This window comes from Accipiter gentilis, chromosome 21 (genome assembly GCF_929443795.1).
Source record: "Accipiter gentilis chromosome 21, bAccGen1.1, whole genome shotgun sequence".
Classification (NCBI taxonomy): domain Eukaryota; kingdom Metazoa; phylum Chordata; class Aves; order Accipitriformes; family Accipitridae; genus Astur; species Astur gentilis.
Genome location: NC_064900.1, coordinates 2884610 through 2904917, shown reverse-complemented (window position 1 = coordinate 2904917; position 20308 = coordinate 2884610). Strand labels below are relative to the sequence as shown.

Genomic DNA, 20308 nt, shown 5'->3' with positions numbered 1-20308 from the left:
TTCTTATGTCAAAATATTATTTATTTGGGGGTGAATGATTAACTTCTCTTTTCAGAATAACGTCTGGAAAGTTGTATTCTTGCCTTTCATTTACAATAAAAGGCTTGAATCAAAGTCAGCACTGGAAAAATATGCCCATGTATTTCTCCATCAGTGTAGAACAGATGACTAGTTCCTATCTAATGTTGCGGTTAGACTGTGTAAATAACAAATGACAGTATTCTTTGCCTGCAAATTACAATGATAAATGTGGAGGTTTAGTTTTTTTTTAAAGGCTTACTGATATTTCAGCAGCTTGCTTCATTAAATTATAACTTAGCTTTTTATTTATTCAAGTCATTAGAGGTACGACTTCAGTATGAAGTAGAAGATATCATTACTCCTGAACCGGAAATAATTCCTCCATTTCCAGATGCCTCCTCCCAGCTTCCTTCTTTAAAGAGCCTTTCGGGCAGTACCAACACTGTAGCATGTGAAGGAACGATGAAGGATAGTATCCCATGTCTTAGGTAAGCCTATGCTGTTGTTCAAAGATTTATCTTTCGAAAAAGCATTCCTATCTGTTGTATTAACAATCCGTCAACTATGAAGAAAAAGAGGTTAATCGTGTGTATGCAACACAAAATGAGAAGAAACCGGAATATGGGACAAACAAAAGAATTAAGGCAAAATAATTTACAAGGGATTAAAAAGGCTAGAAGTAATTATGGGAAGATAAGCTATTACAGTAAAGGCCTGACTGTAGCTTTCCAATATGATCTAGGATTATGTCTTCATCTCATACCCACAATTTTGAATGGAGTACAAGCACTACAGAATAAATCGAGGAGTTTCTGAGGAACTTTTTTTTTAGAGTTCACAAAGAGACTTCCTTAAAGCAGACATGTGCAAAGCTTTCCTTCCTTGATTAACTAGTGTAACAGTAAAACGTTTCTTTGTGAAAGAAGTGTATGCATCTTGTGGTGTGTAAGGGATGGAAACTATGTTCATACTCATGAAACAATCTTTAAAATACACAATTATGAAACAGTTGCACTGTGTGGAAGTGTATATATGTTTAATCTTTGGAAAGAAGCAATTTGTTGTCTGCTAGAGTACACATTGCCACTGTTAGGAGTAGATTAATATGTTCTTACTAATAAGGCAGATAAATTATGGGTTTGAATGGTTTCAAAACAGAATTCTGTACAAAACTACACAAACTGTAATTTTCCAGCAATTATAGTGCACTGCTGATAACAGTTGCTCTCATTTTAGTAAATTAATTATTATTTCAGTCTAATTATTATTAAATATTTTAAATGCCTCAATTATTTCAAAGGCAATTTAAATGAACGTTGCCTGGCTTTGCAGATACTTTGGGCTGTTGAGCTCCTGAAAATAGCATTAGCATTTAAAAGCAATATCGTGACATTGTTCTTGTAAAATTAACAGTATTTTTTAGCATCCTGTTCATTTATCCCCACCTCATTCAGTCAGGCAGTTGAACCTCAGACCTCAGTTTAATCATTAATGTAAACCATAAAAATCAATAGAAGAGGTAGAGAGAAGTTATTAAAAAAAATCCCAATGTGAAATCTATTTATGACATTGAAATCAGCAAGAATGGGATCGATTTATTTCAGTGGCTAAGATTTTCCCTTAAGGGATTCTTACTTGATTTGGTCTGGTGAGGAGAGGAATTGCTGATCTTGGAGGCAGAAAAGCTGTAATGAACCAGTAAAGGTTGTGCTGGTTAGTTTTTAGAAGCTTGCTTAACTCCATATAATCTCACATTAAGCTGGCCAACTGATTCCTGTCCCATTTCTTATGCATTATATAGCATAAGAAAATATTCTGAAAAAGAAAAATCAAAGCAAAATGATTAAGCAACAATTATTTTTATCGTGCCCCCCCCCCCCCCCCAGCTTCTCCAGAGTTTCTCATCTAAGGAATGTTGAAGTTTTCAGACTTGTTTCTCCAACAGAAATGAAAGTCAAAACCTGGAATTCCTGCAAAATATCCCTATTCTGATTGGAATGCCTACTCTCAATGTAGGGGTGTATGCACAGTATGCTGCAAGTGCTGGTACTGGTCTGGACTTATTAAGGGATTGTGCTTCACTAGTATTTTCTCAAGAGAAGCAGTTGTTATTCATGGCCCAGTCTGTTTGTTTGTTTGTTTGTTATTTTGTACCTCTTCTTCTTAGTGTTAAGACTCGGCCCCTGCGAATGCCTCCTGGATACCAAGCAGATCTTGTTATTCAGTTGGTGTGGGTGGATGGTGAGCCTCCACAACAGATTACCAGTCTTGCTGTAAACTCTGCTTATGGACTGTAAGTAACTCAAAATTAAGGTTGCATTGATTTCTTGTCTATTGCACTAAATCATGTATTTTCCAACTATACTTTGAAGTTTCCCGCAGACAATTAAAGTCAGAGTAAAAATAATCAAGAGGTGCTATAACCCAGATTCTTGGGGAAAAATTACTTGAACTCACATAAAGATTGTAATATGAGATGTTAAACTGCTATTCTTGCCCGTATTTCTTAGTATTCCTATTTAAAAGACTGAATCTTTTCACGTTATTCTGTCCATCCTTTCAAATAAAATCTAATTACCTCTCAAATCTATAATTTTTAAAGTTATTTTTAAAGGATCACCAAGGTGAAATACATTTTATAGAAAATGGTGATGTGATTAAGTGTTAAATGTCATTTATCATGATATCATATCTTAGTTGGAAATTGTCTTCCGAGGACAGCATTTTTATGTCTGTGCTAATCTTTGTTTGCAAGAGAACCAGTAACCTGAAATTGAAAATTGAATAAGGAACACTCAAATGTTAACTTCTGTATGGAAATGCATGTGAGCCTATCTGTGTGTATTTTTTTCCTCAGGTTCAATTTATTTGCTAATTTTTAATGTTTTCTCTTACTGAGAGTCGCCCAGATACGTTAAAATGGTTTTCCCTCTAGAAGGTGTTACTCCAATAAAAACTATAGGCTGTAATGGGTGTTAGGTGTCTGACTCCTACTGATCTTCAGTAAGTCACTTGACTCTCTGAAGAGACTTTGGAAATTCTATGCAGAGCCTTTACATCTGCAAAAAATATTGTTGTTTGGGGGCTGTTTTGTCAAGTCTTTGGCCTGAATTTCCAGTTTCCTATTGGTGAACTTCAGAAGTTTCTTTTGTTTTACCATACCTACATGGATTTGTCACTTGTGCTCATTGTTGGGTTTTGCCTAATTTGCTCCCTTCCAGGTCTCGGGCCTCAAGGCAGCATCTGACTTCAGGAAATAATCACACCATTCTCTCACTTGTAAGCTACTCTGACAGCTTGCAGTTCTCTTAGTACTCACAGGGGTTTCCTAAACATCCCTGATTCAATGAAAGGCTTTAAATTGTTTCCTTTGCTAGGAGCAGTAGTAGCTTACAGGACAGCCTCCTTTAAAACTTCATATACTAAGTACACGTGTGTTTCAGAAATAAATGCATGTATCAATAAAATAACCCAATAATCTAAATTTAACTTCCCTACAAAAGCTACCCAAGAAAGGCCTGTTTCTTTAAATTTCTTCTGCAGCGTCTTTTCTTCTGCAGAGTTTTTTTTCTCTTCCTCTCTCTTTTCTCTCTCAACTTTTTCCTTGGGCCTATGACAAGGTACAGTCCTATCTTGCATCAGAATTTTTGTTTAATGCTTTAGTTTTCTATGCCACCTCAGCATGAAGCTTGACGATATGTCGTTTTTTCCATGGTAGTTGTAGGGTTATTTGGGTCATCTTTTGCCTAAATATTTTTTCCTATAAGTTTAACTAGGAGGAAGGCATAGCATAGTGTGTTCTGGAGTGTCTACTTCCAGTATTCTTCTAATTACTTTGATTTCTGTAACTGTATATTAAAAATAATAGGAACTTGGTGTGCCTGATGTTACTGCAGCCATGAAACAGGACTAAAGCAAGATATAAAAAACCCTTTATCCCCAGCAAAGGTAAAAGACTTCAGACATCGTGAAATTTTATTTAATGTATTTTGTTTACTTTTAACAGTACCAAGCTACAAATTAGAAGTACTAACACCTGTTTTATTTCTGTTGAAATGAATCATCAAAAACTTCTATATGTTATGAAAGTAGAAAAGAAAAATTTACAAATTGTTTCAGTTACAACTGAAGATCCACAAGGTTAAATACAAATAATAAATTAGTTTTAAAGTATGTTCTGTTGGACTGAAAGAAGTCTCTGAAAATTTATTACAAGCTGATGTGATAAAAATTTTCAGCCAATCTACATATTAATTGTCAAGAAATGTCTGATGAACATTTTATGACATTTCTGTGAAAGATACCCACAGAATAGAACATCTCCTAGCAACTAATTCTATTCATCACTCAAAATTGAGAAATTAATTATGCTTATTTTGTATTTGATTTCATAAAGTCTTGGATGTTAGCAATTTATCTTAAGCCTTGTTAATAGTAATGTCTGTCTAGCTGTTATTATGATTCCTCAGAAATGTTATAATATTAATGAGCAGTTTCAGATTTCTCTTGGTAAAGTGATTTTTTTAGGTATAAGAAATACTATATCCATGCTTTGTGTGAACTTAGAGAAGTTTAGAAAAATGCAAACGAGGAAGTGATGATCCATTTTGTTAATTTGCTGACCACAGACTGAATGATTGCTAGCTCCTCTTGTGACTTATATTTTTCAATATTAATAAATCTCAGGTTAATCATTTTCAAAGTGCAGGTGGCTATAATTTTTGTTACCTGAAGTATTAACAGATGAGATTGACACTCATCATTTTTATTCCTTTATTTTTCTTCTCCACCTAGAGAGCACAGGGACTTAAAAACACAGGAATTGCTGTCACACTTTACACTAGTAACCTTTTTTACTTCAATATCCTTTCTCTGACAATGCCTATTAACATATGCTTTAAAGCAAAATACAAGAATGCCAAAAACAAATAGGAAAATAATTTTTTACTATTCTTTATGAGTCAGTTTGTGTCAGGAAACATGAAGACATATAAAACCTTGTGCAGAATGGTCTTCTGGCAAATTTGATGGACGGAGTTCCTTTTTGTCCCAGGCAAACTCTCTAAAAATTACTTTGTTCTTCTATTAAGCAAAACAGGCTTCAGTAGTTTCTGAAACTGATATTCCTCTACATTGTCAAACACTGAGTTTATTCCTCTGTGCACCTTATGATCTTTCCACATAAGCACAACATATTGCCAAATAAAAGTGTATTGGTACACACTTTAAGCTGGTGTATAGTAGTAGATGCTTATGGTATAGATCAGTGAAGAGTCAGTGAGGGGAAAAAAGAGTATGTTTGTAGTATTTCCATAGATGCTGTACTAAAGTCAGTGTTAGGTCAAGGGTAGAAAACACGGTGTAGTAACAATCGGTAGAATTTCAGCCACTGTTGTAGATGGTGCCTTAATTTGCCAGTTTGACAAAAGATAAAAACTCGCCTCATTTTCACCCTTTACCTTCTCTATTTGCTATATGAAACCCCTCTTTTTTGTAATGGAAGCAGAGGAAGAAAAGATACTACAGAAGAAAATGTTCTATCTGCTCTGCTTTCCCTTCCTCCATCTTGTTAGTTCTCTCGTTCCTTATTGTTTTTCCACACACAAATTAATATATCTCCTTTAAGATATTTTGGACCTGTATGAAGAAGAGTCAGGTGGAGGTGAGTGCACAGCTCACTTTTAGTGTGAACTGAGTGCTTAAATATTTTGCAGGGCTTTGAACTGACCACCTTAATTACTTTTTACATAAAATAACAGAACTTGATCACAAATTATTCCTAATCTGACTGAGCACGGTTTGGGACTTTGAGTTTCCTTGTGGCTGTACCTGCAATCTTTTCTATCTGGAAGTTAAAATTGCAGTCTGATAGAAAAGTAGAGACTTTCGTATAATAATTGTCAGTATATAATATTCCTGCTTAAATCAAGTCTCCAACAATGCTCTGTCAAGAGTTTGGCACATAGATTCTTTCAGTAGTCATATGCTCTGTGAATTTATTTGCGGTTATTTAAATCAGAAAGAAATGAGTCAATTTTGCTTGTCTATTTTAATATTAAATCTTAAATACGTTTAATGCTTTAGAGAGAATATGAAGAGAAGATAGTATCTGCTGAGATATATGGGTTTCCATATGGTATGGTTAACTTCAGACTTTCTCCCAGGTCTTATGTATAGACATGTGTAGCGTCTTTTTGTTTTCTTCCTTTTCCCCTTTTTTTTCCTTTTCCTCTTTTTTCCCCCTTTTCCTTAGATAGATGTATTGTCTTCTTCCTCCCCTTCCAACCTGGGGAAGAAGCAAGACCAGAAAACATTTTTATGGGAGCGGAGGAGAAAGCGCGGCTGGTCTAATAGAACTTCTTCCCTCTTTCTGCAACTGGTGTCAGAAGGAAATCGGTAGAAGCACTAGAGAAGAATCGGGGCAGAATGCTTGCAAAGGGACTTTCTAGGCAGCAGAAGAAATAAATTGTTCCCTCTTTCTTTCCTTATAACGAGACTGCAGTCCAGATCTTAGGCACTCACGCAAATTGAGAGATCTTGCCTGTGAATCAAGACCACCACCAAAATGCCATTTGTAGAAGCATTTCAGAGGGGTAGAGGCTGTTTTAGGAGGAATCTGTACTGTAGCCAAGCTGACAGAGCTGGAAAGAAATTTTAGAAATATCTTTCAGATTTGGGTATCTCCACAATACAGCTTAATGTATTTAATTTATCATTTATATTTACGTTAAAATAACCTGAATTTGTATTTATATTTTAATTTATATTCATATTTTTATATATGTATAATCGCTTTTTAAGATCTATGTCCAGATTTGTAGGCTTAATTTACATCATTATTACTAGAATTATATTGTTCAGTAAAGCAACATTTAGACACTATTCCAATGTGTTTGGCACAAAAATTTAATTAAAGTGGGAAGTCGTCTTTCTGGGCAGTCAGTTACTGTGTTTCAGGACACAATTTTATAAATTCAGGATTACAAATCTGTAAGAATTACAAATCTGTAAGAATTAAAAAATGTAAGCTTCAAATAGTTTCTGAAGAAAATGTTTGTGCAAAATTCATAATAATTACCATTTGCACCACTTAATTACATATTACTAATACCTTTAAGGAACATTTCTTTTCTCAGAGTGGCATTTGGAAATTGCAATGGTTTGGCCGTTGTGGATTTTATGCAGAAGACCGTACTGCTGAGCATGGGAACCCTTGACCTATACGGATCAAGTGATCCATACCAGCGTCAACCCCGTTCACCTCGCAAAAGCAAGCAGTTTGCTGCAGGTAGGAAATCAATTCTTGTGGTTATGAGCCTGATCTGTTCTTTGGTTTTTTTGCCTGTGGCTTTTTATAGTGCTTTTGAAATGCATGACTATTTGCCGGCCAGTGGAGTTTCTATAACTTGACAAAAGAAACCTGACATGCTTTAGGTACTGACACTTTCTCAGAAACAAAACGTTTTATGAAGTTTATTCTTTTGGGATGGAGGTCAGCAAGTAATTTCCTTAGCTGAGTCTGTAAAAAATCATAATGAGCAGAGCAGTAAATTGTTTCTCTGGCCATCACTTGAAGTGTAGTCTGTATGCTATTTTCTTTCTGGTTTCAGTAAGTTCATACCGATAGGCGAGACTTCAATTTAACTTAATTGCAACTTGTGCCAAGTGCTCTTCATTGGTATTTGAATAGGCAGTGGTGTCTGGAGAAGCGTGACACCCGAGAGACACGTTATGCAGGTAGGATAAGTAGCTCAAATTAGCCACTATGTTAGTGAATTGAAGCTCTTACAAACTTAGTAAATCCAGCTGTACCCCATTGGAAAATTTCATGCCAAGAGGATCACGTTTGTAAGTCATGGCTATTATTATGCATTGTGTGTTAGTAATAGTAGTCCATCAACCAGCTAAATTTTACCATACATTTTTGGTTATCTAAAAAATTTACTTGTGTGAGAAAAAAGTCAGAAGATCTTCTATGTTTCAAGTCTATTTACTCTATATATTCCATAGTAACATACTGGAGTCACACACAATTATTAAATGTTTTACATAGGTGTGAAGTTTTAGAATTAGATTTAAAAATCTGTTCGAAAATGTTGAATTTTAAATCTAACCATAAAATTATCGAGACAGCAGATTATAGTGGGTTTATGACATCAGCATTTTCATCAGCAGACCCTGCACTAAATCATCAAATCCTATTTCTCTAGAGTCAATGGAAACTTTTTTAAATTGGGAATATGCTTGTACTCCAAACAGAAAGTAAAGTTTAGAGACTAAAATGTAAGTCTTCAGGCCTCCTTCTGTTCCTGAAAGGCCATCTCTCTCCCTTTCTAGGCATTTAATCATGGCAAGCTTAGTTCTCAGCTGTGCCAAGTGTTAAAGATGTAAATTTGGCACAGCTGAGGAGAGAAGGGAGAAGCAGCTTTAAGCTACCTTCAGCTTCTCTGTCTGGTTCAGCCAGCCTCCCAGCAGCTCCCGAAGTAATTTGAGCAGCTAGCCGCAAGCGATATGCTGCAGAGCTCTGTCCAAGAGGTGGAGGGTGGCTGCTGTAGAAATAGCTGTTATCAGCACTGTACCACATAGGAGTTCTCCGTGTCGGTGACAGTCTCGGCCAGTCCTGTAATGCAACGTTCCAGCTCTGCAGCGCTGCTAGAATGAAGCCCCCTGGGGATAAGTGACCGCTAAGAAGGAATACACACTCCTAGATTGCTCATAGAAACTATGCATCTAAAAAAAGCCTCAGCTGCTTTCTCACCATCCATCCCACATCCTTTACTTTTCTGATTATTTTTCTTGTTATATCTCCCAACTGGAAGGTAAGCATCTGCTGAAATTTCTTCACCTTGGCTGTTCTAGATGCTGGTTATGATATCACTTCCTTTCACTTTAGACTGTTTTTTCTCTCTTTCCTCTGCCTGCTGCTGATGCTGGTGTACTGGCATGTTCCAAAGACAACTTTTGCATGCGTGGCCTGTCTAACTTTTATCCAGATTTAACGAAACGGATCCGTACTTCCTATCAGAGTAAGTTCTATAAAGGTTAGGCAAATAGCTTTATCGTGATTGGACTATGCCTGACTTAAACCCATGTGTTTGTGCTTTGTAATGTGTTTTTTTTAAACACATTCAGCATGCATGCAAACTTACTACATTTTGTGATGTCAACCATGCTTAATTTTGACAATTATCTTTATTATACAGATATTTCAGATCTGTTTTCCTCTTCCAAAAGAGTCAATGAGAAAACCTCAGTGACTTCCGTGAGGCAGATTGGGCCTCAGAAATTATTTTTTTCAACAACGTTATGTTCTTGATGACAGTATCGTTCTTTGGTTTTATATTCATTTCAGTGTACATCTACTTATATGAAGCATTTCTTGTTTTGCAATGGCACTGCCTGGTTGTAGTTATTAATTAATTCTTCCCTATTTTCAGAAGAGCAATGTGGATTAAAAGAGTACTGATTGGATTGGGTGCTGTGAAATTTAAAATTTTAATCTCTGTTTGGTACTTGAATATTTGACTTTGGGGAACCTTCCCATGCCTCTGATCTTTAATGGGGAATGTAAAGTGGGTATAAAAAGACATACATCAAAGAGAGCCATGAAAATTAATGTTTTTAATATCTTTAAATTTTGAATTATAGTGATAACGTAATTTAAATATTAGTATTCATCACTGCAGAATGCGATGAACAAAGCAATAATTAATTTTGCAAAAATGACTGTTCAACAGTTGAGCTGTATGTATCTTAATTAACTGCAGTGCTTATATGTAATTAGGTCTCCAGGATGCCTCTTATTCATCTCTCTTTAAAGTAGTCTTCACAGAACAACTGGATAGGCAGTTTTACATTAAATACTCAGTATAGGCAAGATAAAGAGGTGGCAGTTGTTTTATCATCTCACATAAATAGAATTGTGTAGCTATTGAAATAGATTTGTACAGTCGCAGAAGAAATTCTATTCTGTTTTTCTAGACTGATGACTCAACAACTGATTTCTATGATTTTATTTCGTAATACTTCATAAAAGGTGGCCTGTTTAGTTAAGACTAGTCCAGTTACAAATCCAGCAGTCCATAAAAAGGTTTAGTGTATAATGTCTTGAAGTTTTTGTCTGGTCTTCCTAATTTCAAGTCTGTAACAGAGAACCTGAGGGACAGACAGCAGTCAAAGGTTCTGGGGGTTTCCCCCTGCTAAAAAAAATTACTAAAGTTTAAGACCAAAAATGACCCAACATTTTCATCCAAAATCACAAACACAGACCATAGAGTTTTTCATAGCTGAACATGTGTTATATTGTTTCCATCCTCAACCTCAAAATTGGAAAAGTACACAAAATCTTTCTGTATACATTGCAACTGAAGAGTACGAGTCTGACTCACGTGTGAGATCATTAACTGCTTCATTTCTTTCCTCAGAAATTATTTGGTTGTTGCTTTTGCCGTTTGATACTTATACAGGAGTATGTACTGTGTGATCAGAAAGATGCACCAGGCAATAAGATAAAGAACAGGGCGAGAATGTGTCATAGACTGTAAAATATCTTGCTAAGTCATTCTCAATTTATGCTTTGCTATATGTCTTATCTGAGATAGGAGTTTTAAGAGGGGTATTGAGAATGGATTTAAGATTTTGCTTACAAGTTTATCTCTTCTCGCAAGGGATGATGATGGGAAAAGAAAAATAAATTATTTTTTGAAATCGTGTAGTTGAAGCTGATATTAAGGCAAAAGCAGGAGCAGCTATGTGATAACGTAAGCATTAGGTCTAAAGTTTTGAGAGTTATATAAATGAAAGTGGAAGTTAATGGGAAGACATATCAGGAGTTGATTCAATTAAGTAATGAACCAGGAAGATAATTTCATTACGATCAGTTTGAGAGATTAAGACTTGCAGGCATTGAAGCCAAAGAAGAGATTATCAAGGAGCAAGATGAGTAGACTTTTGTCGGTAATTTTGGAGGTGATTTGCAGGAAGAAAAGGTCTAGTTTAGTATCCAGCCTGAACCTGAGAGTTAAAGTGTGAAGTTCCAAGGGTGAAACCAGTATTATGGATTGGAGTATCAGGGAAGGCAGTGGTGCTCTTAGCTGTGTTGAAGTAGCAAAGAGAAGACTTCAGCACAAAAAAAATAGAGTTTGTTTGTCTTGGCAACATTAAGTTCACGTCTGGACACTTGTGAGTAAATTTTAGAAAGACAGGATTACTACTCTTAACTTGGATGGATGGAATCCAAGTTGAGAGATGTGTATTTATGAATCATTAGGGTAAAAAAAGATATTTATTGCCCTGTTTGTAGGAGAGAACCTCTCCAAATACTGGGACAGAGGAATAAAGGAAGTGTTGGAAGTTTCAGTCTGGGGTGCGTTGCAACTGAAGAGGGAAAGGAAAAAACCACCCATCAAACAGGGAAGAGCAGCAATATGTTGGAGAAGAGAGGTCTTTCCAAAGGAAAGACATAACCAAAATGTCACAGACATCTGATATGCAAAGCACAGTGGTGGAATAATTGTTTTGAATTGTTTTGAATTACATCTATAGAGAGTTTGGCAAGAGTTACGTATACGTGTGTAAGCTAGACTCAGAAGCGTCTGGAGCGGACTTGGAGCGTTAAGACAGCACATTCTCTGGTTTGGGAGGTGAGAGCGGGAAGGGAGAAGCAAGAAGGGAAGAAATTAGAAGGAGAAATGTCATCGGTTCTGGGCGTACATAGTGGGAGAGACTGAGACGTAATTGTCCTATCGCGGAAGTAATTTGAGGAAACTAAGAGGCTAAGGTGAGGGTAAGTGCAGAGCTGGGGGTAGCTGTCTGGCGTTGATGACCTGTTCCATTTGCTATAACATCTGCTGGCAGCCACCTTCCTTCGTAGCAAGAATATGTGCCAAGCCAAACAAACTCTCTCTGCAGTAGTGCAGAACTGTGGTGGTGTTTGGTTGGTTTTCTTATGTTTTTCTTCAACTGAAATGAAGTTGTACGTTGTTGTATGTTACCTATTGGTAGATAACATATATCCAGGTATTAAAACAAGTACATTTACTGCATATTAGACAGACAGTGTTTGCAGCAGAATATAAAAATACCACCTTGCAAAACCAACTTGCATCTCCTACTAGAAATCCATACCATCTGTTGGTAAAACAAGAAAATAAGTCGTCTTTATGAAGCATCCAAAAAATCGGCAAGTTCAAAGGATGTTGAACCATTGGAAAATAATTTTCAGAATGAAGACTTTTAAGTGAGAACTCCTTGTTCCTCCTTCAGGCCAGCCCCCTGAGAGGATGTTGGCAAAAGTAACCTTGGTCTGACAGGAGGACACAGAAAACTGTGTGTTATGAGTCATTACATATCAGTAATTGACACTTTAAATCACACCTGACAACACAGTAGAAGATAATATAGGTTGAGTTTTAAGTCAACAGCTATATTCTGAACTAACTGTCATTTCCAAAGATTGCATCATATTTAAACATAAAACATAGTATGGTAATTTAGGGTGAAAATGATGGATTAAGATAACACTGGGCTTACTTACTGGCTTGTGAATATTTATGATAATTTATTTATAATGCATTTATAAATAAGCAAGATGTGATGGCTCTGGGTGCTTTTAAGTAAATGATTGGTCTGAATCATTTAATCACAGAGATAGAAATTTAAAATTAAAAAATTAATTATAAATTAAATTATGAGCTTATAGAAGTTGTTACTCCTTACTTGGCAATACATTTTTTTTGATGCTTCACTAAAGAGGAAATGGGAATCACAGTAAACTTTGAAAAGTATCTATGGGATGTGTCTTTAAAAATGCTTTAATGCCTTGTGTGACATATTTATATCTTGCACTTTTTCACACAATTAGAATTTGTTTGAATCAAAGCTAATTTCTTTATAATGTCAATGGGATATCTTCTCACAGGTGGTTGTTTACATTGCGAATCTCAGTTATTTGCCTTTAGTTTTGCTGCTATGTTCTTCTTGCTCTACCTGGACTCAAAATTTGCTGGCTTGTGGGTTTTGGGCTAAAAATAGCTAAAATATCTCAGAACACAGATTGGGCCTACAGAGCTTCAAAATGGAAAGTGAAAATATTTTTGTAATCTAACTTCAGTAGCTGTTGTAGTCTCTGAAACATTCAAGGGAAGCTGTGTTGCATGGAAATAACTTAGACATGATAAATTATTGAAAATATTTAGCTTGGTTTCATTAAAAAGGGAATGACAGTAGGAAATAAGCAGTAGTACAAAGAAAAGCTTGAGACCTCTCTTTCTTATCTCAAAGGGAAACAAAACCAACATTTAATGGAATCAAAGGTAACACATAAAAACTGATAAATGTGTGTTTATTCCCTTCAGTGAATGATGATTGTGCAATTCATTGCCATATAACATCTTCGGGATTTAGAATTTAGTGTGATTAAAAGAGACTTTGGATACATGGATCGCTAATGAGAAGAACTCACTGTAGTGTTTCTAACCAAGAAAGGTGTATGGCAGGAGAAAATCTGCAAGTGGCAGTGCTTAAGCAAATCTGAGCATCTGAGATGAAGACAATCCCCTTGTGCAGGGCACGTAGTACCACTTATGCTTAACGTGGGGACTTACTGCACTTCTTTTTTAAAAGTATCTGTTGGTGGTGGTTGTTAGAGGTGATAGTGGCTTGACAGCAAGTCTAAATTTGTAGAGAAGTTCACATGTTCACCGTTTTTTAAATACCGTAACGTGACATGTGTCTTTACTGTTGTAGGTTGTAAAACTGTTGCCAAACATAAAAAGCTTGTGGTATTCTCACGGTGGTTGCTCTTGGGTTTTCAGAACAGTGGTGCGATTTGGTGCATTTCCTACTTAAGTCAGTGGCACCATAATTTATATTGAGCTGTGATACTGTTTCTGTGAACTCGCAAAAAAAGAAACTCTATTTAGAAGAAAAATCTGACCTGACATTTGACATTGTAACTATCACCAACAGTAACTATGCAAGATTTAGAAAAATTTCATTAGTCACATCAATAACCGTGCTGTTAAAATTTTAATATCTGCAATACTGCATTTGCAAAAGAAACAGTTTAATATTTCATTTTATTTATCCAAGGCCTCTGATGCTATGCAAATGTGCCAAACTTGCTCCCACTGTAGCTTGCAGACAGTTCTGCAGCAAAAATCAATTATGTCCCAAATCTCTATGTATATATAGCCACCCCAGAGTCAGGCAGAAGTCAGATTAGCTGTAAGAAAGCTGTACATGGAGAGGCTGCCTAAATGGTTGCGGTTCCTGAAATCTGTCGTAATGTCAAAAGTAACTGGATTCACAATTGATTGGAATATAAAATTCTCTCACAGATTCTAAGTTTAAACAAAGACAGATTCAAGTAACGTTTCTCAAAATAAAAAAATCTTTGGTTTTCAACATCAGCATCTAGACTGTGATCTTTTGTTGTTTAAAAGTCAGGAGCAGTTATGTCGTTACTGCTGTCTTAACAGGCCAAATCAACACTGCTGGTTTTCCAAAGCACGTTCAAAGTTGTTCTAGCACTCATGCAGCTTCATTAGTGGTAGGAGCTTTTTATTCTGCTTGTTGGCGCTCTGGATTCTCCCCATTTCTCAGAGCAGTTCAAAATTACATTATAATAAAAATACCGGAACCTAGATTAAGATGCCACTGATTTTAATACAAAGAGGACAGCACTGATGACCAAATGGTAGCAGATTTCTTTTTAAAACAAGAGTCTAAGGGTCCAGAAGCCATAAAAATTAAAACATGTCACATTGCAGGAGGCTCGGTGCCAGATTAAAGCATATTGAAAGGTTGCGATAGGATGCTTGACTTCCAAGATAGAACATACGCAGAGCGTGTGTAAACACAGTATCGCTACGACAGTAACGCACATCTGAATGTGGGCTAACGTTCACTAGGCTCTCTGACCGAGTGCCGCGAGTCTGCGTTGCTAGCAGATGGATGTCTGGTGCTGGGCTGTCTGCCAGTCCCAAGTAGCCTATGGCACGAAGTGTCAGAGCTCCATGTAACAAGTGTGAACCACTCGATGTAGGCCGTAGGACGCCACGGGGTCCATACGAAGGCTACATTGGAATAGGTATGGCCATGCCCAGTTCACACACTCAGCAGTTAGCCCACGGTAAAGGCCAGCGTGAGCTCAGACTTTGTCTTCTTAGCGTGCCAAAAGGCGTGTTCAACCTTGTATGTGCAACCTGTGCCAAAGATGGATCTTAGTTTGATCACAGAAATAAGCCCAAGCTTAAGCAGTGTGAACTAAGGTTACTTTACTTGATGCCGTCTTCCATGGTAGATTGCTACAAATGAGTTCCTCACAAATATATATAAACAATATATAAAGTATCTTGTCAAAAAATTCAGTGTTATGTTCAGACAGCATTATCGTTGCCTCTGTGTCCTTTAAAATGAGCTATCTTGTGTGAATTCATATAAAAATTCTAATACTGCATAGTAGTGGTAATATTTTTGTATTCACTTTCTTCTTTCACCAGTACTGTCTTTTTTGCTTTTTTCCCCCCTCTTTTCCCCCAGTTTTAAGGTTGCCTCCCTGCATTCTGCAACAGTTGAAAGCATAGAGTTGTTTCCACATCAGTTTGACAGGGATAAATGAGTTTGATTCATATCACAAACATTAAAATTTTAAACTATATTTACTTGTTTTCTCTCGTTAGGTACAGTCACTCTTTGTCTACCCTGAGGCACTCAGAAAACTAATCTGAGTTAACAAGAGGTGTGATTCTTAAACTAGACCTAAATTTCTGCAGTGACAGCCTGATAACTGCAGTTATCTGAAATAGCTATTTCCCTTGCATTTCACACCATTCTTTTCTCCAAATTGACTTTAAAGTGCAGAATATCATCAACCAAGAAAGTTGAAGCATGCCCTGTTAGATTGTAACTTAACTTTTTAACTCCATTTTTTCAGGCCTGACTGAACTCAGTGACAGTCCAGTTTCCCTGGAGCTAGAGCGTTGCAAGTCTCCCACTTCAGGTAAAGGTGACTGGCTTCTCTTCCTGCAGTCTGTATAAGCCATTCATGTCATGCGTCACTGTGTTTCATTAATCCCTAAGACGTGAAGTGCATAGTTACAGTTCCAAACAGAAGAAATTACTGGAGAAGTGCTTATTACATAGCACAATAAAATCCTGAGTTTGTTTACTTAAAGAAAAATTAAATGTACGTGGTGCATCTTGAAAAGTGTGAAAAAATTTGAATTAACAACATTGTGCAGGTATATTCCTATATCCTCCTTTTAGAGGCTTGTTTCTCTGTTTCCTTAAAAGGCTTTCTGACTTTTTTTTTTCCAGTAGGGAGTCCTTATAATTTTTTATATCTATTATGCATATGCATATGTGCATGTAGAGAAATTATTTGAAAAATAGCAATATGGAGATGGTACATTTTAACCATTAGAACCCACCAGTGCTTAAGTTATATAATCTACAATGGAAGCATAATCTCAAATAAAAATACTCACTTATCAACCACTTTGACCCAGCAGTGAAATCTTGGCCATTTAAAAATTTGTAAATGTTTCCCATTTTACTCATAGTCCTTCAGAAGGTGGAGTTCATCTCATTCCTAGAGACTTTTTCTGCAAGTGCCTAGTCTGCATTGATCTCTTTAATGTGAGTTCACTGTCTTCAAGATTGTTGCTCAGAGCTATTTTCTAGTAGCTGACTTTGAAATGTGATGGAAAATAAGGAGGTGTAGCTGTGATACATTCATTTTGCTTGTGGAATGCATATCACACTTCTTTTCCTTGTAGTTTGGTAAGTATTGATAGATAATTTTTTTTCCTCAGTTATGGTAATAAATTCCCACAAATGTGCTATTCAAATCCTCTGTTATTATTTCACATATTTTACCTTATTATAACAGGACACATTAATCTTGAATGGAGGCCACTAATGGGTAATCTACACAAAGCTGAAACTAATAAGAGCGTTTCCCTGACACGTCAGGAACTACAACAAAATAGCTGTTTTGAAATATGTATTTCCTTGTACCATTTGCAATCCAAATTCTGTAGTCATTGGAATATCAAAGTGAAATAGACTATAATAATACTGGTATAACACTAGGAGCTCAAACTCTTGAGCTGGGCCTCAGAAACGCATAATATGGGCTTTAAAATAAAACATTTGATAACTCATTATAATTAGACTATTGTGTGGCTCACTGGGATTCATCTTTTCAATCTTGTCTGCAGAAACGAGCTACGAACTCTCTTTTTCTTTTTACTGAAAACTAAGAGATCACTGACTTGGTAAACATATGTGCATATGCTTAGTTTTATGATGATGAGTGACTCCTATAGCAACTTACTTTTTCTGCAGTTAACTTTGATTTTTTTTTCATTCTGCTATTGATCAAAAATACCTATTTTAGATAAATTTAAGATTGTTTGCTCCAAAATTTATTCTGCTTTTCTGCTTTGGCGATCATTCAGCAAGGAAAACATGACATATTTATGAATGTTTCCTATTTTAGCCCTTCCATGTTGTTTTCCAAGCTATATTTGAATCTTTAAAATGTGAAATCAGGTGCACTTTTGTAGGCAGTAACTATGATTAGAATTAACTGCTTTTTAAAACAGAAGTTACTTTTACTGTGACTAATATATTTTTTTTAACTAATGAAAAATTAAAATAATTTTGTTTTGGCATACCTGCTCTAAAACTGGACAAAATCCAGTCTAATCATCTGGAGTAAGTGACCTCAAAATTGCAATCTTCAAGATCTTGGGAGCGGAACTACCTCGTGCTTATCAGCACAGCCTCACAGCTACATCAGCCTTTGCACTGGCTAACATTTCTTTTTTGTAGAACACAACTTAGCGATCTGCACAGTTAGAGATTCATCAGGCAGAATCCTTCTACTTCCAGTCTTGCCTTTGATCTAGTTAAAGCTCATGGCACGCAAGCTCTGTAATGGAAGTGTGGTGTACTTTATGTAGAGTGCCGTAATATCTGTGTTTGTAAAATCAGTGGCCACATTCCTCTGCTGAAGAGAGACCAAGACTTTACCTTTCAGAAATTTAGTAGAAACAGAAAAAAAACTTGGCCGCTGAGTCAAGTGATTCAAGCTGCTGCCCAGTGAAGGTCCTACTGGGTGTGACTACGTCACCAATTGATGAGGTTGCAAAGACAGAAATACGAGTTTGATTTGTTGCAATTCATTATGGTTGCCAGACCACATCAAAATCAGTTGTTCACCTGGCAGTGAAGTTCCTGCCAGTTACTGGCCCTGCTTACGCACAGAGCATACATGAAGTGCAGACTGCTGGAGGACATCAGTATACATGACAAACACTACACACGACGCCTGCTGGTGAGCAACTTCATCCTCACTTCCATCAGAAGGGGAATGATTTGAGGGACAACACTGATGTGCTCACGTGCGTACTTTGAGACCCCAAGACAATGCCTAGGAAGAATCCCTCCAGCACACTAATTGCCAATGTAGACACAAACAGTTTTACGTTTAAGAGAGCCCTTAGTAACTTCACGTAGATTTGAGTTCCAACCAGGCCCACAAGAACGGTGTTGATAAAGGCTTCTTTGAGAACTTGAAAAATCTCCTGCCTCTTCATCTCTTGGTCTGATCCTGAACATTGCTTAGCCTGCCTGAACCTTCTCAGTTTCCCTGAAAAAAGTATTTTGCCTGTAACATCCCACTGCTTGTCAGTGTTGTAACCTCTGACTAAGCTGCTGCAGAGCCAGCCTAGGTCAACTCCGTAATTCAGCTTTGTTGTTTCTCTTCTCCCCTGCCCCAAATCAGAATTAGGCGTTTGTGTTCTGTCACTGATATGGGTGTTGGAGCACTGAGCAAGAGACTCAGTGCTGAAGAATACTCCTTATTTTACAAGTAGGGCTGGTTTCTAATTCAGTACAAATCCATCTTCTTCCATTAAGCAGTATTTAAACTTGTTTCACAAGACTATCTTTTCGGGTCTTCCTCCTGTACTATTCACTACAGCATGGCTTTGCAGACAGTGTAATTGAAAAATCAGGTTCCCATTCTGAATGCCTTTCAGACTAGAACATGAAATGAAACCATTTGATGAAAATTTTTCTGAAAGTCACAGTGGCACACAGGGTAGCAGCAAGTGAAGAAATACCAACCTTGCATTTTAAGAATGGTAGGCAGAGGAGAGGAATAATCTTCCTTAACCACTGGTATCTTGTTTTAATTAAATTAGTATTTAAATACTATAGTGATGCATTTTCAATACCGTACAGGAAGATAAAAAGTTAATAAAGTCATTGAAAAGATTCTGCTTATTTGTGAACAACTGACTGGTGGCAGTTTCCACTGTAAATAAAATGTGTTCCAGATATAGCAATATATATGGAATAACATTGGTAAAAATTGTGGAACAAAAAACTTTAAAAAGAAAAAACCAAAACACTTATCTATATAGAGCATGTTTCATGAGAGCAGTGATGCAGCCTGGCATGCCATATAATGCTATTTGGCTTGAAAAAAAACCCCTCAGACAATATAAAGGAGCAGCGGAGATCAGGATTCTTCAATACCATCAGAAAATCTTAGTCTTACTCATGCATGCCGTGTTCTTTCAATGGAGAAAGTCAAACTGCATTTTGATTGTTGTTTGTGATTTGGGTATCAAAAGTTAGGGCCTCGTACTACATTCACTCTATAATGGCATGTGAGAGCTCAGTAGCTCTAAAACAAAATCAAAAACTCTGAGGCCTTGTAAGCATTCATAATGTAAGTGGTGCTACGTCCAGTGCTGGAGCTAATTATTATATAATGCACTACAGAACAGTACCCATTCCAGTAAAGTTTATTTTTATCGCCTCATGAGGAAAATTTATTCAGGGGCTCTTAGGAATGTAATATATATATAGTATACATAATTATATAATATATAGTCCCGTACTGCTTCAGCCATTTCTATGCAGCTTTGTACGGAAGCATGCAGTTGAGAATACACTGTGAGCACAAAAAAGATGCATCTTTGAGAGGTCATTTAACTTTGTTGTGTAAGATGCAATGGACAGTTGAGACTTCTTTCAAAGACCAGAAGGGAAGAATTTCATCGGTCCGTGTATAGGAGAGTGACTTCTCAAATGTGTGTTCTAAAATGAAAGTGCGTTTGTGTTTTTTCTTAAGAAACCACCTTCATGTTGGGGACTTGCATCCAAAATGCTTTTAAGACTTATAGACCTTAGAGAAGGCTATGTAAAGACTTCCACAGTTGATTCCCATGAGCTTTGGAACAGGTCCCTAATGGCAAGATTACGA

The 20308-nt window shown here is 36.6% G+C and overlaps 1 protein-coding gene across 5 annotated transcripts in view; it reads left to right on the top strand.

The window, feature by feature from the left end:
• STXBP5L (syntaxin binding protein 5L) overlaps positions 1-20308 on the top strand; it is a 195273-nt gene that overhangs the window by 134193 nt on the left and 40772 nt on the right. For 2 of the 5 annotated variants that reach the window (XM_049824541.1, XM_049824544.1), the window contains 5 exons: positions 337-509; positions 2189-2314; positions 7158-7309; positions 8976-9047; positions 15959-16024. In XM_049824541.1, coding sequence (XP_049680498.1) covers positions 337-509; positions 2189-2314; positions 7158-7309; positions 8976-9047; positions 15959-16024 — 589 coding nt within the window. The remainder of the gene's footprint in view (positions 1-336; positions 510-2188; positions 2315-7157; positions 7310-8975; positions 9048-15958; positions 16025-20308) is intronic. The other 3 variants (XM_049824543.1, XM_049824545.1, XM_049824542.1) reach the window with 2 other exon arrangements.